This window comes from Brassica rapa, chromosome A04 (genome assembly GCF_000309985.2).
Source record: "Brassica rapa cultivar Chiifu-401-42 chromosome A04, CAAS_Brap_v3.01, whole genome shotgun sequence".
NCBI lineage: Eukaryota > Viridiplantae > Streptophyta > Magnoliopsida > Brassicales > Brassicaceae > Brassica > Brassica rapa.
Window position 1 is genome coordinate 14522825 of NC_024798.2, and position 27110 is coordinate 14549934.

The following is a 27110-nucleotide window of genomic DNA, read 5'->3' on the forward strand; positions in this document are numbered from 1 at the left end:
TTCCCTAGCAACTTGCAAACAGAATGGAACGTCAGTTGATGACTACTTTGGCAGGCTCACGAAAATATGGGATGGAATTCGTGAGAGTATGAACTCTAAGAAGTGTACCTGTGGAAAGTGTGAGTGTGATCTAAACGCAGCTCACGAATCAGAGCGTGAAATTCTACGGGTTCATGATTTTCTCTTGGGACTGGATGACTCGGCTCACGGCGTTATCCGTTCTCAAATATGTGCGATCACACCACTTCCAGACCTTGATAGTGTGTATCAAACTATTGTTCAGAATGAGACCATACGCTCAAATGTCACACAAGAGACTCCGGCTATGAGCTTTGCTTCACAAGTCACGACACCAACTTATAATCGTGATCAGACTTTTCGACCAGTTAATAAAGATCCTTCCAGGAAATGCTTAGTTTGTGGCAAGATGGGTCATGAGGCAAGTGCCTGCTTCAAAGTTGTTGGATATCCTGAGTGGTATGGAACTTCAGGTCGTGGTGGCTCAGGACGTGGTCGTGGATCCACGCCTCGTGTAAACAGCACGCAGATCATAGGAGCAAATGCAGCTGCTTTTACTCCGGTGACCTTAACAGAAGCTGACAGACAAGGCTTGACTGGTATCTCTGATGACCAATGGAAGATCATTCAACATATGGTGGGAAGCACATCTAAACAAGACTCTTTGACTGGTAAGCCTAACTGCAACGAATGGATACTGGACACTGGTGCTACGCACCATATGACTGGACTGGCTGAGTGTCTAGAGGACATTCGTTCTATACTTCCAGTGTCTGTACGGTTGCCTACAGGAACAAACTCACTTGCTTCTAAACAAGGAACCATTCGGTTAAATCCACATCTGATACTTCAGAATGTTTTTCTTGTTGATGAATTTGACACAAACTTAATATCTTTTGGTCAACTGGTTACTGACAATGGTTTGATCGGACAGATTACTGACAAACTCTTGTTATTACAGGACCGCAATACGAAGACGCTGATTGGGATGGGTGAAAGAGAGAGAGAGGGACTTTACCGGCTCTGCTGTGCTGCGCCAATCCTGTCGTCGCATACAAGTGTTGGTGAAGACTCCATCTTGTGGCATCGTCGTTTAGGCCATCCATCTTCTCGTATTGTTAGTTTGCTTCCTGGTGTTAGTAGTCATAAGGATTCTTTTAAAAACTGTGATGTCTGCTTCAGAGCTAAACAAACTCGCCAATGTTTTTCTGAAAGTTCAACTTATTCTAATGCAATATTTGATTTAATTCATTGCGACCTATGGGGTCCGTATCGTACAACGGCTTTGTGTCGCACACGATACTTCTTAACTATTCTTGATGATCACTCTAGAGCTGTCTGGGTCTACCTTTTGCAAGATAAGACGTCAGTCTCACGGCATCTCATGGATTTTATAGCTTTGGTCAACACACAGTTCTCAAAGAAAGTCAAGACAATTCGAAGTGATAATGGAACAGAATTTGTGTGTCTGTCTTGATTTTTTCAAGAGAATGGAATTCATCATGAGACTTCTTGTGTGTACACACCACAACAAAATGGCCGAGTAGAGCGTAAACACAGACACATACTTAATATTGCTCGAACCTTGCGATTTCAAGCTCATCTTTCTATTGAATATTGGGGCGAGTGTGTGAAGACTGCAGTCTATCTCATGAACCGGATTCCTTCTCAACTTCTTGATGGTAAGACTCCTTTTGAAAAGCTGTATGGGAGAACTCCATCATTTAATCATCTTCGGGTCTTTGGATGTCTTGCCTATGTTCATAACATTAATCACAAAGGAGATAAATTTGCGGCAAGAAGTCGAAAGTGTATATTTCTTGGATATCCAGTAGGAAAGAAAGGCTGGTTACTGCTTGATTCAGAAACGCAGAGTATCTTTACGTCGCGGGACGTTGTTTTCTGTGAAGATATCTTCCCATTGGCTGCTTCTTCTGACAAATCTGACAATCATGAGCCAGCGTCTGAACTACAAGAGGCTACTCTCGATGACACTGACTCTGATAGTGGTACATCCGACGATGTGCAACCTGAAACAGAGGAAGGTGTACTGGATACTGCACCTGCAGCTGAGAATATACCGATGGCTCCTGCGGAGGTTCCCGAGGAGATTCCTCCGACTGTTGAAATAAATACACCGGCTACTGAGGTTGATGAGGTTTTAGGAAGAGGACATCGTCCAAAAATTCCTTCCACTAGATTGCGAGACTTCGTCGTTAATACGGTTACTCTTGACTCTTCTCTCTCTCTCTCCACTACTTCACCATCTCCTCAGTTGTCTTCAGGTTCGGTCTATCCTATCTCTGATTATCTCTCTAGTCATAAATTTTCTGACCAACATCGCAGCTTCCTGGTGGCGATATCATCTCATCATATTCCTAAATCGTCTAAAGAAGCAATTCTTGACAAGATATGGAAGGATTCTATGGGTACTGAAGTTACAGCTTTGGAGAGTCAGCATACGTGGGATGTGGTGCCATTGCCACCTGGTAAGAAACCACTTGATAACAAATGGATATATACAATTAAGTATCGATCGGACGGAAGTATTGAACGACCAAAGTCGAGATTAGTTGTCTGTGGTAATCGCCAGAAACATGGAGTTGACTATACAGACACATTTTCACCAGTTGCGAAGATGACTACGGTGAGAGTATTTCTGGATTATGCGTGTAAGTTGGGTCATGAGATTCATCAGATGGATGTTCACAATGCGTTTCTTCATGGGGATCTTCACGAGGAAGTATACATGAAAATTCCTCAAGGTTTTTCTTCTACAGATAAGAATCTGGTATGTAAACTTCGCAAATCTTTATATGGCTTGAAGCAGGCGCCTCGTTGTTGGTTTGCCAAGTTAACAGATGCTCTTCTCAAGTATGGGTTTACTCAAACCAAGTCTGATTATTCCTTGTTTGTTTACTTCAAGCAAGGAGTGTCCATTCGCATCTTGGCTTATGTGGATGACCTGATTATATCAGGAAGTACTCCGAAGGATATCAAACTCATAAAAGACTATCTCTCGACTTGCTTTCACATGAAGTATCTTGGTCTTCTCAAATACTTTCTGGGTATAGAGGTTGCTCGAAGCCCGTCTGGTTTCTACTTATGTCAGCGTAAGTACGCTACTGATATTGTCACTGAAGTCGGATTGCTTGGTTGTAAACCGGCTGGAGCCCCTATGGATCAAAATCATCAACTTAGTCGAGCTGATGGTCCTACAATTTCTGAGCCAGAACGGTATCGGAGACTTGTTGGCCGGTTTATTTATCTTGCTGCGACAAGACCAGACTTAACGTATGCTGTACACATTCTTTCACAATTTATGCAAGATCCTAAAGAAGATCATTGGACTGCTGCATTGAAGGTGGTACGATACTTGAAGGGAACTTTGGGTCAAGGTATTTTTCTGGATGCGAAGTCATCTCTCCACTTGACTGGCTGGTGTGATTCTGATTGGGGAGGATGTCACACTACTTGGCGCTCTCTGTCTGGTTGGATAGTTCACCCGGAACCTCTCCCATCGCGTGGAAAAGCAAGAAACAAGACACTGTGTCTTGCTCATCGGCAGAGGCCGAATACCGTGCTATGGGAGCCATCACTAAGGAGTTGTTAGGATTAAAGTCTTTACTTCGGGAACTTGGAGTGAATCACAAGGAACCGATGACACTGTTTTGTGATAGTCAACCAGCAATTCATATTAGTTCAAATCCGGTGTTTCATGAAAGGACTAAGAATATAGAGATTGAGTGTCATTTCATACGAGATGAAATCGTCAAGGGTGTTCTAAAACCATCATATGTCTGTAAAGTCTATGTTTCGACAAGGGGGCGTGGTAACATAATTTCTATATGTTAGTTGATTCATTCAAGTAATAGCTTGGACAGAACGTCCATAACCACAAGAAACAGATCCGGGGAGAGTGAGCAGCCTCTTTTACTTTGGCAAATTATTTTCAAACAATTTGCTATGATCTTTGATATAACCTTGTAGATTACATTACCTCATGAGATAGGTTTATAGTCCTTCATTGATTTTGCCTATTTCCTTTTCGGAACTAGAGCAAGTAGAGTTGTGTTGACACCTTTTTGGTAAGAATCCTTTTTCGAAGGACTGCACTGCTATAACAACTTCAGAGCCAATAGTATCCCAAACATATTTGTTGAACTTCACAAAAGTATCCATCCAGACCCGGTGATTTATCATTATCTTCTTAATCTCATCCGGAATGACTTTCTTTATAATTTGAATTTCTTTATAATAGCAAATTCAGAACCTTGCTGCTCCACACAATCCGTAGACGGCCCATGTGGTTGTGTTCATAATTCGTCAACAGTGACCAATGTTTTTTTTTTGTCAACTTCAGTGACCAATGTTTAAATACACTTTTTGATATGTCTAGTAGTGCCTTGTTTTCCTTAACTATGGATTCAATATGATAGCCAAAATCTAACTATCTTCCTCTTTTACCCGAATAAAGTTTTCCAGCCCTTTGTTTATACCGTTGTAGCTGTTTCCTCCAATAAGACTTGTAGAGCAATCTCCCTCTCAGAACTATTCATCTTAGACACCTTTCTCTAACACCGACACTATGAAACAGAATAAAACAAGAGCACAAACTTCGAACTATATCTGTATGCCTGTATTATATAAACTACACTAAGCTAGCTTTTGCTTTGCTTATACCACCATACTTGCAAGGACTGGCCTTGAACAAGAAGTAGCAGTTAATGGATACCAAAGGATATTACTTCTTAGTTTGTTTCAGCAAACACAAGTTATCGAGAACAGACCAATTAACAGAGTTTCAGCAAACACAAGTCTCACAAAAGTATGTTCTTTAGAGTTATGTTGTTACCTGAAACTGTTCGAGCCAAACTTCTAAGAAGCATCCCACAAGGTTCCAAATACATTAAGACAAACGAACGAGAGAGTAAACACAAAAGACCATTTTGTAGCGAGATTCCGTGTGAGATAAAAGACATTTTTAAAGATAAAATAAAAACTGAATATTCTTAATCTCTCACCAGCCAAACCTCCACTGATTCTAAAATACTCTCAAAATAAAAGAGTTTATTCCCAGTAAAAATAACCCCAGCATACACACCTTTATTTTTTTTAAGACCCTACAGGAGCCATGTCTTTACCTTTGGTTGCGGCCGTTGCAGCAGCCGAGGCGGCGGCAGAAGCAGCAGCTGCAGCCGCGGCGGCTGCAGACGCAGCAGGGCTAGGAGTTGACGGAGGAGGAACAGGCTGGCTCTGCTGCGCAGCAACCTCTTGACGCTTTTTAATCTGAGGAGAGTTGAGATCCGCAAGCAACTCTTTAATCTGCTTCCCAGACATAGTCTCGTTCTGAAGCAAAGCGTTCGCAAGTGCATGCAGCTCTTTATTATAAACCGTGAGGATGTTTCTCGCATTGTTATAAGCCTTCTCCAAAAGAAGCTTCACCTCCCTCTCGATGAGAAGCCTCGTCTCCGTGCTCATGCTCTTCCCATTGTCATCATAGTTATGCGCCACGAGACCAACCTCTTTGCTCATGCCGAATTTAGTAACCATCGCTCGTGCGAGCTTAGTCGCCTGCTCGAGGTCAGAAGACGCCCCTGAAGTCACCTCGCTCTCCCCGAAAATCAACTCTTCTGCGACCCTTCCTCCCATGCAAACATCGAGCCGAGCGAGCATCTGTTTCCTAGAAATGCTGGTCTCGTCTTTATCCGGCAGCTGAGAGACCATGCCGAGAGCCATACCGCGTGGCACGATGGTTGCTTTGTGGACTGGAAGAGCACCTTCCGTGTGGATGGCCACGAGGGCGTGGCCGCCTTCGTGGAAGGCGGTCAGTTTTCTCGACTCCTCGGATATAACTGCGGATTTTCTCTCGCTTCCCATCATGATTCTGTCTTTGGCGAACTCGAGGTCAGACATCGTCACGTCTTTTGCACCGTCCATTGCAGCTTTCAGAGCAGCCACGTTGACCAGATTGGCCAAGTCAGCTCCGGAGAATCCAGGTGTTCCTCTTGCTATGATCATTAAATCAACATCTTCAGCCTTAAGTACCTGAAACACACACAAGAGCCATAAACATTTCTTAAGAACTTTTATTTAAAAAAAAATTGAATGTTTCATTGGCTTGGCCATTATAATCTAAAGTTTACCTTTGACATGTGAGACTCAAGAATCTGGCGACGACCTTCAACATCAGGGTTAGGCACAACAATATGGCGATCGAACCTCCCAGGTCTAACCAATGCCTTATCCAACGACTCAGGGAAGTTTGTTGCAGCGACGACAATGATCCCTTCGTTCTGTTTAAACCCATCCAGCTCGACGAGAAGCTGGTTCAACGTCATCTTCATGTACTGCTGGTCCTTGGGGTTACGGCTTCCTCCAATAGCATCAATCTCGTCGATGAATATGATACAAGGGGAGCACTTCTTTCCAGCGGCGAAAAGATCTCTGACTCTTCTGGCTCCGACTCCAACGAACATCTCTTCAAACTCGCTGCCACTGCAGGAGAAGAAAGGCACTCCAGCTTCTCCGGCGATGGCTCTTGCTAGCATTGTCTTCCCTGTGCCGGGAGGACCAACGAGCAGGACTCCCTTAGGAAGCTTTCCTCCCAAACGAGTGAATCTCTGTAATAAAAGGAGAGATATGGTTACTTCATTGGAATATTTATTAGTAAGAAGAGGTGTGAAAATTAACCTTGGGGTCGCGGAGATAATGCACAATCTCCTCTAGCTCAGCTTTTGCTTCATCAACACCCTTTACATCGGCGAATTTGGTGTTCGAGTCCATACTAGGTTGGACTTCTTCATGCAAACCGAGTCCTAACATATGTAAACCGCAGCTAAATTAGAGAAAAAAATCATCCAAAACAGATACTGTGTCAGAGAAATGAATACCTTTGCCAATTCCTCGATCCTCGATAAGTGCTCCAGCACCAGAAATAAGCAAGAAACCAACAGCAATAGTCCGGAAAGTACTCCATAGCTGTTCTTTGAAGCTACTCCTTTCAGTGGATATGGTATGAATCGGTGCAGCAGCAGTTCCAAGAACACCATCTTTTGTTCCTTTTCCTAAGTTTCTAAATGCTGCAATGTCTCCAAAACTCTCTTGCTCCTGAGAAGCACCAGCAATACCTAAGAGACAAAACATTAAACTTTTAGTTATTGAAATCAATATGAAACTTAGGGTCCTTTAGAGAGTGCATACACACACCTCTTTGCAATGTTCGGACGAGCTCACTGTTATCAAGCCTATCAACTTTGACCAAGGCCTTGATATACTCGGTGAGCGCAGAGGGATTGGAATGCATAGAAGGGCTGCTCTCGAATATTCTGATCACTGCTTCAGGATCGTTTCTGCGGAACAGTTCTCTGAGTTGCGCAACCTCGTTAAACTCATCTCTTTCACGCACTCTCCGAGCAAAGCTACCAACATAGCTCGATTGAAACCTTGAAGAAGCTCCACCACCACCACCACCTGCTGCAGCTACATAAACAAAACAAAAAAAAAAACATTTAACATATCAATATATGCTTCTGGAAAAATAGAAAAAAAAGCTGAGTAAAAGAAAAATAAACCTCCAATAACTCTTCTAGGAAGAGAAGGGTAAGCTCTAACAAGTAAGCTTTTCAATTCCCGTTCATGGCTCGAAACCTGTCACAGATAATTAATAAGATGAAACTGATTTTGCTTTATGTGTTCTCAAGACTACACTTTTCGACATTTTCTTGGTTAAATTTCAAATCACATCAACGAAAGTTTTCGAAGGGCTCTAGGGTTTGCAAAAAGATCATCAGCTTCTCCGTTACACAACCGATCTAAAATTGACCAAATCCAAAAAAGAGAGGAAAACCAAAAGAACCTTGGTGATGATGCGCCTCCAAGCCATCGATCGATCAATCAATCAATCTCCTTTTCCCGACCTTGGTTGTGATTGAATGTTTGGAAATCGAACACGAACCTCTTTTCTTAGGTTCGGAAATAAAAAACCAATTTTTTTAGTCTTGAAACCGGACAGATACACGTGAGAGGAGAAGTTTGGTAAATGACACAAGTGATATAAATTTAGTGGGCTTTTCCTTTCGGCCCACACTGGCTTAAATGCTTAAAAGCTCTTGGGTTGACAAGTGTTTGGTAGGGCTTTATGTGTTGCAAGAGCTTATCTCTACCGTAACTACATTTTCAGACATTCCCCTGAAATAGAGAACCACTTCAAGCTTGATTTATGGTGTAATTCTCAGCTTCTAGATTGGTGTGTTAAGCTCAGAGCCATCAAATGATTCTAAGACCATCCGCATTGAAGTATCAAGTCCACACGATTTTCGAGAAGAAAATATATTAAAATAATCAGATTTTAATGAACCCAGTTTGTGCGGGTTCGCCGGAGTGATACCGTCTCGTTACTGTTCCGCGGGTCCCACAACACGTGGCAATCCGCGATAGGTTCGTTTATATATATACACATATATATATATTTTTTTTTTAAAGTCAAATGAAAAAAAAAAAATAATAATAAAAAAAAAACATTGGAAATCGGGAATCATCAGTTGGCTGCTGCTCATGCTCTAATGTTGTGATTGGAGATTTGACTTTCAAAGTTTTTAAGGACTTCATAATGATCTAAATCTCTCAAAGTCCTTAAAAACATTCAAAGCCTCAACTTCTGGTTTTTCCTTCATGTTTCTTTGCTTTTTTATAAAAGCTAGAATTTGTGGTTTTTAGTTTTTTTTTCTTTCTAAAACCACAACCATAAAATCCACATTAAATATTTTTGTGAACTCATTAGTTTAAAAGTGTTGGCATTCAAAGTCCTAAACAATCATAGCCTATTGTCTTGACATTACTGATTATAAAAACTGAGAGTTTCATGTTTAAAAACTAAGAGGAAAACATCAATTTAATATTTAAATTCATGGTAACCAAAAACTCCAATGTAGTTTTAAGAGAAAGAAAGAAGGAATTAACATACACACACGCACACTATCTCACAACACAAAAGACAACAACAAGCTGTTGAAACTTTTCCTCAAACAATTTAACCTCTTCGTGTAGAAACACCAAAAGGTTTGGAGAAATTAGTAACATAGGAAGGAGGATCCGAGGAGACAGGGCTGCTGCTCTTCAAGTCCCCGGTGAACAATCCAGAGTTGTTCATAAACTGAAACTCATCCATGGACTGCCTCATAACATGGTTAGTCCTCCTCTTAGCCTTTGTTGATTCAGTCATACTCATGTAACTCGGCTTGTTCTTGCTAGAGTTGTCTGAAACAAGTCCAGTGGTTACAGAAGCAGGTGTGGTTGAACCGGGACTAACATTAAAGTCATAACCAGAACTCGATGATGACATATGAGGAGGAGGTTTCGCAGATACCCGAGTTGTCACATTGTTTCTTCGAACTTTAACAACCTCAGGTGACTTCAAGTGTTTAGTAGGAGGCGTGGCTGCCTCCGTAGCGTCCATAAGTCGAGTCTCCCATGGCCGAGCAGCCATCCAACGCTCCAACCAACTCCACCCCCAACTATTCTTATCAAACTCTTGACTTTTCAGATAGGAGATTGAACTGTTTGTCTTAAGGTTTGAGCTAGGAATCGACCTCCATTGCTGCAACAAAAAAAAAATCAAAAATTCAAATTCATAAAAATGAGATGAATAAAGTTGAAAGAGTTAGTTACCTTTTGAGCAAGAGCATAAGCCAAAGCGCGTTCTCTCTTAAAAGCACCATCTTGTCTCTGCTGCAGCTTTGTCTTTATATCATCGACCGTTCCTTTCCTATCGCACCAACCTTCCTGAGAGAGTATTATCAAATTCAAAAACAACAAATTAAACATTTTTTTTCAAAAAAAAAAAAGGATGAAAAAGAGTCAAAGACCTCGACTTCTTTCAAGAGATCAGATTTGCTTCTGTGTTCATCTAAAAGCTTTTGAACAGCTTGTCCTTGTACAGTCATCCTCACGCGACGAGCTCTAACACGTGCCTGAACTCGAACCAAGGCTTGCATGCACCTTAGAGTCACAGCCGCTTGTTTCCTCACTTGCCTCCCTCTCACCAAAGCTTGTAGCCTCACTATCCCTTTCAACGCCCTCAACGCTCTTCTCGCCTGATAAAACAAACAAAATCAAATCCTAAAGTCTCAAAAATTAATTGTTCTCTCAGTAACATTTAATTAAACATTCAAATTAAAAAAAAAAATCATTTCTAATAAACACAAAGCTTTGAACTCACCAAGAAACCACGAAAAGCGGTTTGGATTCTGATAGCAGCCCATTCTTCTCTAACGGCTTTGAAGTCTTTAGGAGGAGCCCTGAGCACAGTTGCAACAGCTGCAGAATAAGAAACCGAATCAGACCGCCCGTGTCGGATTCCCTTCCAAGACGAGGCTAAATCCCCTGAAGGACTCCTCCATAGCTTCCACTTCTTGTTTTTTCCACTACTACCCTTTTCCTGTAAACAAACAAAATATTCTTAATTAAGCTTTTCTATGAGAGGAAAACTAACAGTTAATTAAGCTCTTTCTTACAGATTCACTTTTCTCTGGCTTCTTGAGACCCATGATTGACTTAACCCATTTTCCTGAAGCACCCATCTATAGTCGTAGATTGCAAAAAAAGGTTTTGGCTCGAATTCGTAGACAAACAACAACACCTGAGATTTATTTTTTCAGGTTTTTAGTAGAAAGTCTGAGAGGGATAGAGAGAGAGAGAGAGTGAGTGTATTGGAGAACGTGAGCTTGTGGTGGTAATGGAGGGAGTGGTGGGTTAAAGAGACGTTTTTGAAATTTGAACAAACTTCAAAAATGGACAAGAGAAAAGGTTTATTAATTTTTAAAAATTAAAGTATGCTCGACTCTTTAGGCTTTTGTCTCTGATTGTGTTTCACACTTATGTACCTTCTCCAGAGTTGCATGCATTAGAAAAATACCATAAAAAGGCACAATATATATATAATATATAGTATTCATTTATTTATAGATTAGGCTTTTTATTCTTCTTTCTTTTCTACAAGACTCATGACTCATGTAATGCCCTGTTTTGTTTTATTGCTATTATTGTTGTATCATTGGATTCGAAATTTAAACTCCCAAAAATGTCCCAATCAGATTTGAACACATTATCTTCTATTGTAAAGAAAAACACATTCTCTTTCAAAAGCAATGCCCTTTTGGATTTTGTGATTTGTATGAATCATATGACGCATTTAACTAGAACTTGAGTAAAATGAACAAGACTGACACCCTAGTTTATCACATAAGAAATTGTTTTAAAATACTGCATTTTTAGTGTAAATACTGCATATTTTTTAGTTAATTAGATGGAAAAGATAGATAGAGTGTCTAATTAGATATATAACAAAAGCAAAGTTGAAAGGTGAATTATTCTAGTAATATTATGATTTATGTCATTAACTACTGTTTTCTCCTAATAAATTTTGAAATCTTATCTAAAATTTATTCATTTTTATCTTTTTTTCTATTTTGCATAAGAAAATCACCTCTTTTTGACCAAAAAAACTAACATTAGAAAATTTTGCAAGAATAAACCAATACTAGATTTTGACCCGTGCAACCGCACGGGTGTTTGTTTTCACTTTTCTATACATAAATTATTGTTTTACAACATAAGTGGTATATATTTTTAATGTTAATCATATACTTAAATATTTATATAACTATTTCAAATACAATAATTTTATAATTTACATGTTATAATTAATTAATTGTTTAAACCTTATGTATTTGCCACTTCTTATTATATACTTATCTTATTGTATTTGTATTTAGTTATTAAGCAAATTAATATATTCATGAAAAAATATATTTAAAAAATATTTTGTATTTAATTTATGCTAAATTCTGACCCATATTTCAAAACTGGATTTCTTTTTACCAATATTTTTATGCTTATTCATTTTAGATAATTTATTATTGTATATATGAAAGTGTAAGATATGTTAATTTTTAGACATGTATTATATAGTTTGTTAATTTTAAGTCGTTCTATCATCATATTATATTTTAAATAAATAGTTTATATTTATGAAAATAAAATTTATAAATTTATCAATTGAATATAATTTTATCATATTTATTTTAGTATAATAATTATATTTTAACATAAGCATGACTATAAAAGTAGACAAAATAGGATATAATTTATTTATTTTCATTTCTAAACGATAACTTAAAATACATTAAGTTATTGTTTAAATATTACACAGATTTATTAGAATTTTTAAAATATAATAAATAAATATATATTATATTTAAAATGAAAATATATTATGATTAAAGTAGTTACAAAGATTTTATATTATTAACTTTAAAGAAATACATGTTAATTTTTATACATGTATTATATAGTTTGATAATGTTAACCCATCTTACCAACATATTAAATTTTATTTTTGAACATAAATATTATAATTACGAAAATATAATATATAAATATATAAATTTAATACAATTTTATTATATTTAGCTCAATATAATAATTTTAGTTTAATATGATTGATTATGATTATATAATAACTAAAATATTATAGATTTTTTTATTTTTCATTTTATATAACTGAATATATTAATGTATAATAATATTTTAAACTAATTTCGAAATTAGTGAAAATATTTAAATATAATTTCGAAAATGAAGATCTTGTAAAAATCTTTTTAAACAGATTTGTTAGAATTTTAAAATAAATATATTTATATTTAAAATGAAAAGATATCAAAAGATACTATGATTAAAATATTTTAAAAATTATATTTATTATTAGTTTGAATTAAAATATAATATGAATTTCTATGAATAGGTCCATTAGGTCCATTTTTAAAAAAATCACACATGAATCAAGGTTGTGACTTCTGTTTTAATATATAAGATTAGAAGAAGATTGAGATAGTTGTCACACCTTACTAACAACTTAAGAAAAGCCTAAATCCTAAATCAGCCATCAACATTGAAGTTAGACCAGAACATGAACCAAAGACGATTAAAGAGATTAAAAGTCCACGTCAGGTGGTGGATGTACTGATGGATTCACATCTTTATTGTTAATATTCAAACAACAAAACTTTGGGATATATGTAACAGTTTAGTTATTTGATCATTTTCTCAGATGGAACACTGAAGATTCTCTTTATCAAACAAAAAGCTGTTGAGAGTCAACTTATTAATCAACATTCTTAAATAATAAATTCAGTCTTCAGGTCAAAGATTACACAAAGTTCTACTAATAAGAACTTCAATTTACAGCCTTGCGGATTTAGCAAACCAAGGATCCACTACAAATACAAAATGGGAGCTAAGAAGAAATAAACTTTTATTTGACATGAATTAAAGAACAAAGGATGTGAGAATTAATAAAGCCTTTTCTCACACCTTAAGACTCGTTTATTGTGGAACCAATTTAACAGCAAAAGCCTAGCAGTTCACCTGAACTCTAGGGCTTGGTATTCCCATGTATGCTAAGCGTGGAGAGAGTCTTACTCTAGGACTAGGCCTTGGTGAAGGAATTGGACCGTATGGTGAGGGGAAACGTGCAGAAGCAGGCGAAATCCGAGGAGACAAGCTGACTTGTTCAAATGCTTGTGACTGCAGCTCCATGGGATAATCTCTAACACACCCAATTCTTGGACCAACTCCACTGTTCCATTTGCAAGATAGCCTCTTCGACAGCTCGAACACCGGTCTTTGCGTCTCTTTCTCTTCTTCTTCTTTGTCCTCTGTAATGTTGGTTTCTACAGGTTTATTATTCTCTGCTTCCTCTTCTTTTGTTTCTTCTTCGTATTTGAATGACGAATATTCCTCGTTCACAGTGCACCTCTACATTCAGATTTATAGCTTAGTGATCATTCTTAAGATTTTAGCATTTATTATGTGATAGAAATTTTGTTTTCCTTACCTTAACATTGGTGAGATCAACATTGTTCTCTTCCAGGAAACTTATGAACTCCTTGAAGTTGTCTTCTGTTGGTAGGTAGTGTCCACTGTACGGCCATATAGCCTCGAGAACACCGTCGCGGGCGACCAATCTGCCTGCAGCGGTTGTGGCGCCGCCAGATAAGAAACTAGAGTGTTGGAAAACGCCTTTCTTCTTCTGGCCTACGTACAAGGTTTTCGTGGTGCTAAGTACGAAGATCGTCTTGGATTCTTCTGTTGAACTGATCAGAGTCATGTTCTGTTTGTACATTAGTCTCCCATCCTCTACTATCACCTCGTATGCTTCTCTCTCCATCTGCAAGTTGACGAATGAGTTAGATAAAAAGTAGGTATGCTGGAGTACTTTTAGTTGTAGGAGAAAGAAAAAAAGAACTCACAGGTCCGAGATATTTAATGCATTGTTTTTGTAGAACATTTCTTGGGTGGTGTTCAAGATTCACGTCTTTTCCATCGCCAACGTCCAACCTTTAGTTTCAAGTAATAGGAAACATAGTTTAGAACATATCCATAACTATAGAAAGAGATAAAAAAAAAAGAGTGTGTTATAAAGCCTAGGACTGACCAGTAGAAGAATGGTTGTGCACTCATGCTTGCTGACCAGACATCGTAATAGAAGTGCAAGTTGTGTCCATAACGGTGGCGTGGGTCAATCTGTAAACACAACTTTAGATTAAATCCAGAGAAGGTTAAAGATTTGTGTCATTTCGAGAGATATTTTTGTAGAGACTTACAGCTTCAAGCCAATGCTGAAGAGCTAACTTCTGAGCTTTTTCATCTTTTGACAAGCCTTTTCCAACCTTAGCAGCTCGTGTTCTAGCTCGTGCCCACTTCGAAACAGCTGTTTCATGTTTCTCCTCTTCAAAGAAGGAAACCGAGCTCAGTTTCAGAGCTGCAGAATCCAGAGTCTTCCACCTATTTAAACATTTAAAAAAAAAAAAATCAACAACTTGAAACGCATTATTAACTGAAGCTAAGATAAAAAACAAATATTCTTACTAAATAATGCAGATAGAATATTTCTAAACTCAAATGACTCACCAGAGCTCCTCAACCACAACCGCGCAATCCGCTAGGTTCCTTCTCGTCCGGTAACTCTTGTACACCTTCTGTAACGTAGTTGCAGCTGCGTCAAGCTCGGCGAGCGGTCTTGGGGAGAAGAACACAAAAGGCTCAGGGGGAGTAATCGTGGGCTTCGTTATTTGGATTCTCTCGCAGGTTCGTCCGTTCAAACTGTTGCGTTTAGGCTTCTTCACGTCGACAACTTGATCATCTGCCTGGTTCGTCGTTGGCTCAGTCTTGGCTTCTGTTGGAATCTCCCAGCTGTTGAAGCTCAGTGACCTCTCCATACCGGCGGCCTTTGGAGAGTTTTCCGGCGCCTCACTCTTGAAACTGTTGGTTCTTGATGTCAAGCCGAAGGATCTGACTCCAAGAAAACTCTCGACGGGGTTCTTGAAACTGAAGAACTGGTTTGACAAAACTTCTTTACACGCAGACACGAGAAGTGAAAGAGAAAGCCCCATTACCTGCACGCACGCAGTCGAATCAAGATCAATATCAAACGTTGACAAACGAATCTTTCTCTAAAGTAATCAACCAACAACAACTTTCATTAATATATTATTTTTTTTACTGAGGTCACTAATATCATCACCAACTCAATTATTGGTGCCGGCGATAGAGATAAATAAAATCATCTTATCCGGACATTCCAACGAACTTACTAAGAAAAATCCAAACACTATGGACAAAGCAAGATGCAAACATTAATTTTAATAATCAGGATATTTAACGTACCTCAAGAATTGCAGAGATACACCAAGAACAAGAAAACTCGTTACAAAAGAAGACTAATAAAAAGTCAAGTTCTCTCTCTCTGTCTTCTACTCTAGTCTCTAGAGAAAACAAAATGAATACGACTTCCAAGTAGAAGAGTAATAGCTCTATATATACGCAGTTGGATATGCGTAGTAGTGTGTGTAGTTAGTTGACGAGTATTAAATGGGGTAAAAAAGACTAAAAGTAGAGTCTTTGTTTTACAAATTGTTGAATATGAGAAAAAGCTTATAGTGAAGAAGATTCAAAGATGGTGCGTCTGAAAAACATATTAGTTTTAAAATCATATTGTAGGAACGAAGATTTCATTTTGTTTGTTAACCCATTGTATTGTTACTTTTCCGTAACAAAATAACAAAAACATGATAGAAAACGGAGTAGGAGGCCACACAGGGGAACCCACAGGGGACGCAGGGTAATTCAATGGTAGCTTCGCCGAATTTATTATTTAGAAAAGGACAATTTATTTTGACCAAGAAAAAGAAAAGGACAATTTATTAGTCTACAGTTTACTTTTTCTGGATTTAGTAGTTTCTATCAAATCTTATCTGAATTGGCAATAAAATCTATATCAACGCAGAAATCCTACTATATAAAAGAAGCTAAATCATTGCTTCCTAAGCCTATCCACATGTGCACAAATATTCAGGACCAATCAATATGTCAGGTCATCACGAAGTGGGCTTGCAATTAAAAAAAAAAATCAACAACTCGCACCCCATTAGACCCATCTCCTAGCCCACTCCCGAGCCACTCTCTTATAAGCATAATCCCGTATTCTAAACATCCCGTGTTAAATTTTTTAAAATACTCATATCTTAGAAATAGTTTAGAAAATATATTTATATAAATATTTTTTCTTGAATAATATTTAATTATAATTTTTTGTATCTTTTTTAACTTTTATAATAAAAATATTATTTTCAGATAGCAACAAAATATATATAAGAATTATCTTATTTTTAAATTTTTTTTATAATTTTAATATATTATTTTAGAATCAAATATTTAAAATTAATATAACATATAAATTTTATATGATTAAAATAAAATTCATTTTTAATTATATATAAAATTCATTAAGGGTATTGTTTTAATTAACACATTAGCGAATCAGTTAGAAATTAATAATAAATCAATAACCTATCTAAAAGTCTAAAACCTAATAAAATATGACAAATAAGAAAAACTAACTAAATTTTAATATAAAATAGAAATTTAATAGTATTAAAATAAAATTCATTTTTAATATATATATATATATATATATTAATTAAGGGTATTTTTAAATTAATAAATTAGTGACTTAGCTAAAAATAAATAATAAATCAATAATTTAGCTAAAGCCTAATAAAAACATGACAAATAAGCAAATTTACTAAAATTATGGATAATATAAAATATGATTGATTCTTTAATACAAAATTAAAATAAGAGTTTTGTTAAATAAAACATAAGTTTGTGTATCGGTGTTACAAAAAAAAAATCATTAATAGTGTCGTAGGAATTATATCTTTCCCATTAGCGAATAAAATTGAAGCAGAGTGTTGGAGGATAGCCCAACGTATAGACGAGATTATGGAGATTGATATGGGAGTTGAGGTAACGGACACAACTGTTCCTCCGTAAAGAAACGCTCCTGCTAGACATCCTGGATAAATGAAAGAGACATATCTGGACTTGGCTTTGTGTTAATGGATGGTGACTTTCTAATGCTGTTTGGAGCAAGGGCCAATATACACGCACCAAATCACCACTGCAAAAGCTGAAGGTTTACTATGAGCAATGCAAGTGATACTGAAGTTTGGACACAGAGAGATGGTCTTTCAATCGACTGTGAACAACTGGTTATACTCATTCAAAAGGAGGAAGATTAGCCTGCATTGGACTCGGAGCTCGACGAAATACAAGCTGTATCCAAAGAATTTTCTGAACTTTCTATTGCCTATATTCCTAGATCTTTAAAATTCCGTACGAATAGCCTAGCAAAAGGTGTCCGATCACGCGCATCTCGATCATCTTTTGTAAACCCTTTTGCACCAAGTTGGCTAGCCCCACAAGCTAGCGTGAGGGTGCCAAAAAAGAGAATAAAGTTGAAAGTGAAACTAAATATCCCAATGAACAAATTTATCAGAAGTCCATATTTATGTGGATGTCTATATGGGACAAACAATTTTTTTAGACAATTATAGAATATAGTCACGAAAATCAATCCTAAAATATATAATTTAAAAAAAATATTTAAACAAACCATCAAAATTTTCAGTATTACACCAAATAAGAATATAAAGACCAACTATATTCTCTTCGTGTATAATGTGTTGTGGTAAGATTCAAAAAAATTAACTTACTTTACAGTAAGGAAAAATTAGATATTTAATTCCAAATTTACAGTAAAAACATAACATTTTATAAAACTAAACAACTGATATAATAGTACAAAAATATGAAAAAAAAATCAAAATACTATCCGCGCGTAGCGCGGATAAAGACCTAGTTATGTATAATAATATTTGGATTACCTAGCTTTTAGCCTTTAGGGGTTGAGTAAACATTAAATAACACATATACTACTTTAAAATCTTGGGAAAACTGTTTTTTTAGAGCAAAAAAATGGTAACTATGTCTCTTTAGACTAATCTATATTTTGTGTCATATTTTCCTATAACACCCTTTAATATTTTTGAAAATAAATTAAATAAATAGTTTTACAAACAAAAAAATTTTGGAAAAATTGTAACTTTTGATAAAATACCTATATGAACTTAGTGATATTTTTCTAATTATAAAAAAGTTAAAATTATAAATTTCATATTATGTTCTAAATAAAGTAGAAATGACATTCTACGAAGTAGAAAACGAAATCCACTTTTTTCATTGAATCTACAATGTTTAGAATACGTGATCTACGTAAATAGGAGTATTCTAAAAATATTTAGAATACACATTCCGCGCTTAACCTATCGTTCTAAAATCTTTAGAAATCAAAATCTACACATTAATATAAATCTAAAACACGTAGAAACCGACTTATACAGATTTACTATAAATCTAAAACATGTAGAAATCAAACTCTAAACATTACTATAATTCTAAAAAACTGTAGAAACCGATTTCTATATATTAGTTGTATTCTACGGATAAGAAATCAGTTCCTAAAACTATGGAAACAAAATATTTGAGAATATTCACTTTTATATTTTGAAAAAAAAAATCGATTTTTTTTTAAAAAATAAAAAAACGAAAAAGGAACAAAAAAATAAAAAAAAATGAAAAAGAAATAAAAAATTACAATTTTAAGGGCATTACTGCCATTTTGAAAAAAAATTAGTCTAATGGGACATAAAGTAGTATAGATTAGTATAAAGGGACATAGTTACCATTTTTTTGCTCTAAAAAAACAATTTTCCCTAAAATCTTATACTTATTTCAATAAATGAAATATTATTCTTTGTTTATTAAAATTTATCAAATACTTGCTTTTTTACATAATTTAGTTACTTATTATTAAATAAAGTTCATGGAAATGAAAAATATAAAATAAACAGTTATCAGTCAAACTTGCTTTGTGCTTGAGCCAAAAAAAAAGAAACTTGAATCTTCTTGAACCTGGACATTTTTAGGAGATATGTAATTTCCTGGAGTTGCTAAAAAAAAGGTAGTTTCCTGGAAAAAATCTTTTTGGTGGCTTGATAGATGCTGATATCACTCATGAACTAATTATGAAAAATTGGATGTTGAATGGAAAATATTTCAAATAAGATAAATATGAGCTAGAGTAGATTTGCCTGATTTACTGAATGTTGGTGCATGATATGACGTCTTTAATGTCTTCTAGATGATTTAGTATTTCTCCTGGCTTTTGTCTTCAAAGTTTTGATAACTTATGGCTTTGTAATGAACTATGTACCTTACTTCTAAAAAGAAGAAAAAAAAATCTGTTTGTTACTTTTATTTTCTATTCAAAAATGAAATAATAAGTTGTTTTAGCAAAAAAAAAATGAAAAATGAAATAATAAGTGGATTTACCCAAAAAATGAAATAATCATATTCCTTATTATATTTTTATTTATTAATCGTAAAATAGAATAGTAGTAAAACTCAATTCCATTTTAGAAAATCAATTTTGAATAAATAACGAAGTTGCACATCATACGGTAGGAGGTGCAACTCTACCAAAGACAAATGAGTGGTTTCATATTTGGAAAATGTTAAAAATAGGGGCCAAAATGCAATAACTGAAAAAACTGTAAGAAAAAAGAAAAGTGCTTCCGTTTCTCGTTGTGCATCTCTCCGCCTTCTCGCCATCGCATCTTTTCTACTCCGTCTCCGTGCGCCGTCGGAGATTACCATTCAGGTCCGATTCATCGCTAACTATATTTCCGTAAAATTTACAGTTCTCAACTATTGATTTTTTTCTTCTACTCTGTCTGTTTGGATTCTCCAAATTTGCAATCCAATTAACTAAAATCATTGATTTGTTTTGGTCTTATGAAGATTACGGTGTGTGAGATAATGTCTTCTGCTACTGAAACCGTAGAAGAGCAGCAAAAGCTGCAGATTTATCCGACGTCTAAAGCTGGTGTTTCCCCTTTTTGGCGAGGTTTCTCAAAGCTTAACTCTTTAGCTGACTTTGCAAATTACAATTGATCCTTGTATTAAACTGTTTTCTTGTCTCTCAGACAAGTATGAAAGAGATGCTAAAAAGTATTGGGATATATTTTACAAGCATCATGGAGATAGAGTAAGCCCCTTTTTTATTTTTATTTTTATAGTTCATTTCTATCTCAATTCACATGTAACTGAACTAAATAGCTAGAGATTGTTTTGTACTATAACACTACAACATTGGTTAATTTTGGTGGATATTTGATCATATATATTTTCCCTTTATTCATTTGTTTCTTGAATGTGTGGTGGATATTTAAAGGTTCTCAAGCTCTGAAACTGGTGATTATTGATATGTTTGAGGGCATTGCTTTGTTTGTATGTTTTGAGCTAATCTTGTGTAAAGTTTCTGCAATTTGGTGCTTTGTGAAACGCGAGTGTGAGCTCACTGTGCAAATTATATTACTGTCGTTTACATGACATTCTCTTCTTCTTTATCAGTTTTTTAAAGACCGGCACTATTTGGACAAGGAGTGGAATAGCTATTTTTCTGTGAGTAGTGAAACCAATTCTTCGGGTATCTTTCTCCATTACCTATTCTAGTCCTGAGTTTGTGCTATTCTCTTTTTTTTTTCAGGCTAGTGGAGGAAAGGTCATTCTTGAGGTAATCACAATTCACAGATCCTCAAACTGTTCCTAATCTAAGTAGCTTTTATTAACTATTATTCTGTGTAATTTTGGTTTTGATTTGCAGGTTGGCTGTGGAGCTGGAAACACCATTTTTCCGTTGATTGCTACATATCCACACATATTTGTTTACGCATGTGATTTTTCGCCACGCGCTGTTGACTTGGTCAAGGTCGGTCTTCATTCCTCGTTTTTATGTTTTTGCTTTTCCTTCATTGATTTCTCTTTGCTAGTGAGGTCTATGATGTAAGCTTTTAAACGTATTAGATGGTGTACGGTTTGACGTATGCTTCACAGTTTTGTTGTTTACTGGCATATGTTGAAACTTGATCAGAGAGTGTTATTTAACTTCAGGCTCATGAAGAATACACAGAGACGCGCGTGTGTGCATTTGCTTCCGACTTGACCGGGGATGACCTTGACAAGCATATTTCTCCATCTTCTGTTGACATTGTGACCATGGTAATTTCATAATAAAAATATAGTATATTACTGTGTTATTTACTAGCTAGAATTTTATACTCTTTATAGATATCTTAATTGATTGACTATCTTTTTTGTTTCTTAGAGCCTTTTCCTTTCTCATCATGAACTATTTACATCTCATGTGTTTGAGCAGATATTTGTTTTATCTGCGGTATCCCCAGAGAAGATGCCCTTCGTATTGCAGAACATCAAGAGAGTACTTAAGGTATCAATCAAATTTGTTCTAATCCCCAGAGAAGATGCCCTTCCTTTACAATCTTGTTGTTCTTTTCTTTTTCAGCCAAATGGGTGTATACTCTTCCGTGACTATGCTGTTGGTGATCTTGCTCAGGTTTGATCCCTTTTAGTTATTCCCATCGTTGTATTATTGAAATTCAGCAAAAACACTGATCAATACATCATAAATTGTATAAACATTGGAACGTAATGTTACAAGAGAATATTAAATTTGTAGTCTGGCTTTCCCTTTGAGAAGAACAATCAGTTTTTTATGTGTTTCAGTATATGTTTTAACAGGAAAGGTTTTCTGGGAAAGATCAGAAGATCAGCGACAACTTTTATGTCAGAGGCGATGGCACTGTAAAGTTCTTTCTTTCCTTTCTCTCTTTTGAAGTATGCATTATTTATTTTTGGTAGAACTGTGATGATTTTTTACCTCTCTACGCAGCGTGCATTCTACTTCTCTAATGAGTTCTTAGAAACTCTGTTTGGGAAAGAAGGTTTTGAAGTTGAAGAGATTGGCGTTTGCTGCAAACAAGTTGAGAATCGTTCGCGAGAACTGGTCATGAATCGTCGCTGGGTCCAAGCTACTTTCCGTCTATCAAACGGCACTAAAAACCCATCTGAGGAGCAAGAAAGAAAAGAGGTTGTTGATAGTACCGACATTGACATATCCGATGGTCTTGCAATGGAAATGTTCGGAGCCTCCCCATCTACTCATGAGGTAAAGTAATCTCATTGGTTTCACATATTTTGTCCAAAACTAATAAAGTTCATCTCTCTTTTTCATAGATGAGCGAGTTTAAGCTAAGGGACTCTGCTTTCAAAATCAAACTCTTGTCCAAAGAATATCAACACACTTGCAAATCCACGGGGTTGATGCTATGGGAGTCAGCTCGGTTCATGGCCTCTGTTCTCGACAGGAACCCAAACATTGTTTCTGGAAAACGGGTGTTGGAACTGGGTTGTGGCTGCACAGGGATTTGCTCCATGGTAGCCGCCAGATCAGCTAACCTTGTAGTAGCCACCGATGCAGACACAAAGGCACTTGCACTACTAACAGAGAACATCACAACGAATCTCGAATCTTCTCTACTTGGGAAACTGAAAACAGGTGTACTTGAATGGGGAAACAAAGAGCATATAGAAGGCATTAAAGGTTTAGCTTCTTGTGGAGGATTCGAAGTTATCATTGGGACAGATGTTACCTATGTTGCTGAAGCCATTATACCTTTGTTTGAAACTGCAAAAGAGTTGATGTTGCGGAAAGTGGGAGAGGTTGAGGAGGAGAAGCCAGCGTTGATTCTTTGCCATGTTTTCAGAAGGGTTGATGAGCCTTCTCTCTTGTCAGCTGCGTCTAAGTTTGGGTTCAAGCTTGTAGACAGATGGGATATGAATTCGAAGGAATCTCCTGTTGGGAACATCGTTGACCGTTGGTTTTATGAAAATGATTTGGTCGCTGAGATCCCTAGTTCGGCTTTGCATATTCTCTACTTTCAGATGGAGTAGCCTTGGAGATTTGATAAGCCAAGTTCTTATGATTTTCTCTTCGAATCTCAATCAATGAGTTTTCTATTTAATTTTTCATTAGTCAGTGGATTGCGTTGGCTGATCTTGGTTTGTTATCTTGCAAGAATCTGGCCTCTTTTTAAGAAGGTGCCAGTAAGGTGCCAGTAGAATTACAAGAATAGTTATATTGGACTGAATTTTTGAAGATTTTTGTTTTTGACATATAATTTCCATTTTCCAAAAATCAAGCATGAAGTAACATGGGATTGTATCCAGTGTGCACCATTAGAAACAGGCTCTAAGCATATGCTTTTTAGCCTTGCCAAATCATTTGCATGTGTATTTGTGATTAAGAGTGGTATAACCAAATTTGTTAGCGTTCTCTCTTGGCATGATGCATAACCATTGTAAGATACATGGGCATGGGATAAGTACTGTGAATTATTCTAGTTGGTGAAGTAGCATAAATGGTGCGCGTGACCATGTACTTGCTTAAAATTCAGGAGAAAAGTGATGTTTGTAATTGAGTGCCAAAAAGTAGTGTACTTGTTTAAAAATTCAGTAGCTGAACTTTAGAATATAAACTAAATATTTCAAGATTCCTCCGGGTTATTCACCAAAACAGGAGGACACATGTCCCAAAAATGCTGCTTGAAACCTTAAACCCCTTTAGGATCTCAAATAATGGTTCCTGAAGTTCTGTACTACCTTAACTTGTTTGAGATTTGTCCAATTACATTATGATTACACTTGTTTCTTGAAAACTATTGATGATGAGTTTGTCTGTTATGATGCGATATTGTAATTGTTGACAACAATGAACCAGTGGATAACACATAGACTTACAAGAGTGGAAGAAGCCGACGTTTCAAAGTTCACACAAGACGAGAAATTGCACAGAGAATGTCAATATTGATGTCTTACAAGCAAATCCATGACCATTGATTTGCCCTTTACAGACTTTTGAGGAAAGATATGAAACTCTGCCTTGAATTCAATTCATACTAAGTCGACTTCATCTTTTCCCGCATCTTATATTGCAGTGTTGCAGGAGCACAATCTAGTGGTGTTTCTCCTGGTGACAGATAACAATTTAAATATACTTAGAGCAAAACAAAAAGCAGTTGTTCCCATGTGGAAGGAAAGAAAAATGCTCTAGTCAAAATGGTTTATCATGTCATGAAGGCAAGCGTGTGTCACATAAGAGGTACCTTGTGCATTTTTGTAGTCAAGGCTTGCTCCATGTTCCATTAACATCAACGCAATTTCAGTTTGGTTGAATAGAACAGCCTGTGGAAGCAAAGGATTATTTAACTACCCACGCAAAGAAGTGGCAAAGAGAGAGAGAGAGGAGCGGGAAGATTACCAGGTGAAGCACTGACATTCCCTGCTTGTCATGGTAATTTGCGTCCACACCCTGAAATTTCTAATAGTTTTTAGTCTCTCTTTATTTGTGAGTTATATATCACACAGTTCCTGAATTGGACAATGAGTGTTACCTCATTCAGAAGCTTTTTCACACCAGCAGTGTCACCATTCTTAATTGCTTCTCTTAATCCCTTTTTTTTTTACAACCAAATTAGATGAGATGGAAAATATGATTTATCTCATGAAAATGAGATGTAAATAGTTACCTCCCCACTGACTTCATACTCTTTTTGGGGCTTGTCTGGTCTGCGAATTTCAACAGCTTTAATTACTAGAAAGATATAGAAAAATCAGTTTAACAGAATGTTCTAATCCTAGAAACAACCGGATGCAAGTTTTCTACACAACTAATCACTCATAAAAATATGAAATGCAAGAGCAACTCAGTTTCATATTTGATTCAACTAATCAAGTAAAATCTATATGCAAAAATGTACTTACAAGTTTCTAAAGCTTATGGAGTAATCTTTATGTGAAAACTTTGTAACGAATACTATAAGTAAATTCTTCAAACAGACCTAGCAATGGTGCTGGAAGTGGAACCTTTACTTTTAGCTGAAGTGTCAGACTTTGGTTTGGGATCTGACTGAGGAAGAGCCATAGGAGGAGCCCGTGTAGCCTGTTGTTCCAAAAGGGAGGAACATACATTAGATAAGAAGAGTAAGCAAGAAAACTCTCTCTCTCTCTCTCTCTCTCGCATTAACTTAAATCAAGAACAGAGAACAACACTCCATAAGCCCAACTCAATGCATTGAAATTTCAGTTACCTGAGGGTTAGAGGTTTTGGGTGGAGCAACAACACAGATGCAAAGAGGCATACCACACTTGCATTCCACTGCTTCACTATCTCCAGGGCCCATTCTTCTCTGTTAAGAATGCATTTAAATGAGTTATTGCCTGTGTGAATCATATTATTCCTCTCCCAAAATCAAGATTACATACTTCATTTTAATCAAAACAAATATGATACTAAAATGAAATCGCAAAGGAACAATTGAACTATGAAATCAAACAATACAATCGGAGAATCAGCGAACCTGATGGTTGAGGGAAGCTGAGACAGACAGGGCACACGAACCGATCTAGAGAAGTCAAGAGAAGGAAATAAAAGAAAACAAACTACATTTTCTTTCCCTTTAATCTTTTTTGGTTATTATATTTTCGGCCCCGTATGTTTACAATACTTACAAAATAGGCCTAATTAGGTGAATATACAAAATACAGATGGAAATTGCAGAAGCATGCAATGATTTATTGAATTTGCAGATTTGGGTAATAGATTAGGGTGAAATGTCGAGCTTCTCCTTGCAGTCCACTAAGACAGCTACTAAGAGAGGGGGACAAATATTATACTCAAAAACTTTGTGTCAGAATAATGGACAGATAATAATTCTTTGCAAAATAAGTATCAACACCAATCAATAAAAATAACCTATCGAAACTTGGTTGTGACAAGTTGGAACAAACTGGAAGAGTGATGCAGAGACCTAGTGGAACTTGGACGTGTGACTATCAGCGTTTGACCATGGCAAGATGAAGAAAATCAGGGTGTGCAGCGTCTTGACTTGTATTCTCATGGGATGCAGGAGGAAGACACCTGAATAAATAGACAAAAAAAATTATTTTTTCATGGCACGAGACGATTCAGAAATCTTAGTATATCCAACTTGTATAAAGTCCATCAGCTTTACCAGCTGTTGCCTCTTAGTCTTTTTCTTTTTCGCTTTCTAGGTGAAATCAAACTAGAAACAGCTGTCATGAATCAAGAACATGAGAGAGAGATTGGACTCTTACCAAAAAAATGGAGAAAACTTCAGTACTCATTGAAACGTTTAAAGTTTATAGAGTTTCATCATGGAAGAAGCATGATCAAATCAGGAAGAAGAGAGAAAAAAGGAGAAATAGCTAAAGAAAGATAGAATTAGTTTCGGTTTCAAAAATATCTATAGTTAACTTAGAAGCATACATGAAAGATAAAAACATGGGTGTCAGGCTATGTCTGTGCCTATCAGCGAATTAGAGTAAGGTTAATACAGGTATTATGAAAAATCAACAGTGACATGACCGTTTAGCTAATTATATTTTTTTTATAGTTATCTACTGCAAATTTCGGGAAAATTCCTTAAAAATACACAGACTAATTTTCATTTGCTAATAAAATACACAAACTATTTTGACTCCCCGTTTAATACACGAATTAATTTCCGTTGCCTATTAAATACACAAACTTTCAAAATTCGCAGGTTTTACACATAGTTTTAGACGGCGTTATCTATATTTAACGGAGGTGAAGACGATGTTAGTGTTTAATTAAACATGTACTTAATTTATGAAAATAAAATTCCTTAAAAATACACGAACTTATTTGTATTTGTTAATAAAATACACTA

The 27110-nt window shown here is 36.2% G+C and overlaps 5 protein-coding genes across 8 annotated transcripts; 1 reads left to right on the forward strand and 4 right to left on the reverse strand.

The window, feature by feature from the left end:
• Window positions 1-4836: 4836 nt before the first annotated feature.
• LOC103864716 (ATP-dependent zinc metalloprotease FTSH 4, mitochondrial) lies at window positions 4837-8112 on the reverse strand. Its single transcript, XM_009142479.3, has 7 exons — window positions 7877-8112; window positions 7593-7668; window positions 7228-7500; window positions 6912-7148; window positions 6712-6836; window positions 6165-6641; window positions 4837-6066 (listed from the first exon to the last, which is right to left on the reverse strand). Exons 1-7 carry the CDS (start codon window positions 7901-7903, stop codon window positions 5134-5136), a joined length of 2148 nt encoding a protein of 715 aa, XP_009140727.2. The 5' UTR covers window positions 7904-8112; the 3' UTR covers window positions 4837-5133.
• A 781-nt stretch (window positions 8113-8893) lies between these two features.
• On the reverse strand, window positions 8894-11519 carry LOC103864717 (protein IQ-DOMAIN 1). The gene is made up of 5 exons (XM_009142480.3): window positions 10533-11519; window positions 10238-10456; window positions 9885-10112; window positions 9688-9801; window positions 8894-9616 (listed from the first exon to the last, which is right to left on the reverse strand). The coding sequence occupies exons 1-5, from the start codon at window positions 10596-10598 to the stop codon at window positions 9050-9052; spliced, it is 1194 nt and encodes a 397-aa protein (XP_009140728.2). The 5' UTR covers window positions 10599-11519; the 3' UTR covers window positions 8894-9049.
• Window positions 11520-13177: 1658 nt separating this feature from the next.
• On the reverse strand, window positions 13178-16108 carry LOC103864718 (IQ domain-containing protein IQM4). Its single transcript, XM_009142481.3, has 7 exons — window positions 15745-16108; window positions 14989-15473; window positions 14682-14862; window positions 14513-14601; window positions 14328-14415; window positions 13913-14245; window positions 13178-13833 (listed from the first exon to the last, which is right to left on the reverse strand). Exons 2-7 carry the CDS (start codon window positions 15468-15470, stop codon window positions 13432-13434), a joined length of 1575 nt encoding a protein of 524 aa, XP_009140729.1. The 5' UTR covers window positions 15471-15473; window positions 15745-16108; the 3' UTR covers window positions 13178-13431.
• A 3759-nt stretch (window positions 16109-19867) lies between these two features.
• On the forward strand, window positions 19868-23563 carry LOC103864719. 2 transcript variants are annotated; one of them, XM_033289555.1, is made up of 12 exons: window positions 19868-20167; window positions 20281-20386; window positions 20466-20527; window positions 20893-20943; window positions 21029-21055; window positions 21146-21250; window positions 21433-21540; window positions 21698-21769; window positions 21845-21895; window positions 22081-22143; window positions 22232-22507; window positions 22576-23563. In XM_033289555.1, exons 2-12 carry the CDS (start codon window positions 20299-20301, stop codon window positions 23290-23292), a joined length of 1620 nt encoding a protein of 539 aa, XP_033145446.1. In that variant the 5' UTR covers window positions 19868-20167; window positions 20281-20298; the 3' UTR covers window positions 23293-23563. The 2 variants fall into 2 exon arrangements, with proteins under 2 accessions (XP_033145446.1, XP_009140730.1); XM_009142482.3 differs by having other exon boundaries at window positions 19872-20140.
• Window positions 23564-24036: 473 nt separating this feature from the next.
• Window positions 24037-26314, reverse strand: LOC103864721 (protein phosphatase 1 regulatory subunit 12A). Of its 3 annotated transcripts, XM_033289556.1 has the most exons (9): window positions 26153-26314; window positions 25758-26044; window positions 25488-25586; window positions 25239-25339; window positions 24927-24966; window positions 24792-24851; window positions 24659-24718; window positions 24504-24582; window positions 24037-24367 (listed from the first exon to the last, which is right to left on the reverse strand). In XM_033289556.1, the coding sequence occupies exons 3-9, from the start codon at window positions 25578-25580 to the stop codon at window positions 24297-24299; spliced, it is 504 nt and encodes a 167-aa protein (XP_033145447.1). In that variant the 5' UTR covers window positions 25581-25586; window positions 25758-26044; window positions 26153-26314; the 3' UTR covers window positions 24037-24296. The 3 variants fall into 3 exon arrangements, with proteins under 3 accessions (XP_033145447.1, XP_009140731.1, XP_009140733.1); XM_009142483.3 differs by having other exon boundaries at window positions 25758-26304; XM_009142485.3 differs by having other exon boundaries at window positions 24659-24709; window positions 25758-26297.
• Window positions 26315-27110: the final 796 nt, after the last annotated feature.

Coding starts and splice junctions, on each gene's coding strand:
- LOC103864716 (XM_009142479.3), bottom strand. CDS start 7,903: ATGGCTTGGAGGCGCATCATCACCAAG. Junction 7,501..7,592: donor TCCTAGAAGAGTTATTGGAG/GTTTATTTTTCT, acceptor TTGTTTATGTAG/CTGCAGCAGGTGGTGGTGGT. Junction 6,067..6,164: donor TTGAGTCTCACATGTCAAAG/GTAAACTTTAGA, acceptor TGTGTGTTTCAG/GTACTTAAGGCTGAAGATGT.
- LOC103864717 (XM_009142480.3), bottom strand. CDS start 10,598: ATGGGTGCTTCAGGAAAATGGGTTAAGTCAATCATGGGTCTCAAGAAG. Junction 10,113..10,237: donor CCGCTTTTCGTGGTTTCTTG/GTGAGTTCAAAG, acceptor TTGTTTTATCAG/GCGAGAAGAGCGTTGAGGGC. Junction 9,617..9,687: donor CTTATGCTCTTGCTCAAAAG/GTAACTAACTCT, acceptor TTTTTGTTGCAG/CAATGGAGGTCGATTCCTAG.
- LOC103864718 (XM_009142481.3), bottom strand. CDS start 15,470: ATGGGGCTTTCTCTTTCACTTCTCGTGTCTGCGTGTAAAGAAGTTTTG. Junction 14,863..14,988: donor GTTGTGGTTGAGGAGCTCTG/GTGAGTCATTTG, acceptor ATGTTTAAATAG/GTGGAAGACTCTGGATTCTG. Junction 14,602..14,681: donor TTCAGCATTGGCTTGAAGCT/GTAAGTCTCTAC, acceptor TTGTGTTTACAG/ATTGACCCACGCCACCGTTA.
- LOC103864719 (XM_033289555.1), top strand. CDS start 20,299: ATGTCTTCTGCTACTGAAACCGTAGAAGAGCAGCAAAAGCTGCAGATT. Junction 20,528..20,892: donor ACAAGCATCATGGAGATAGA/GTAAGCCCCTTT, acceptor CTTCTTTATCAG/TTTTTTAAAGACCGGCACTA. Junction 21,056..21,145: donor GAGGAAAGGTCATTCTTGAG/GTAATCACAATT, acceptor TTTGATTTGCAG/GTTGGCTGTGGAGCTGGAAA.
- LOC103864721 (XM_033289556.1), bottom strand. CDS start 25,580: ATGGGCCCTGGAGATAGTGAAGCAGTGGAATGCAAGTGTGGTATGCCT. Junction 25,340..25,487: donor CCAAAACCTCTAACCCTCAG/GTAACTGAAATT, acceptor TTGGAACAACAG/GCTACACGGGCTCCTCCTAT. Junction 24,967..25,238: donor ACTTCCAGCACCATTGCTAG/GTCTGTTTGAAG, acceptor TGAAATTCGCAG/ACCAGACAAGCCCCAAAAAG.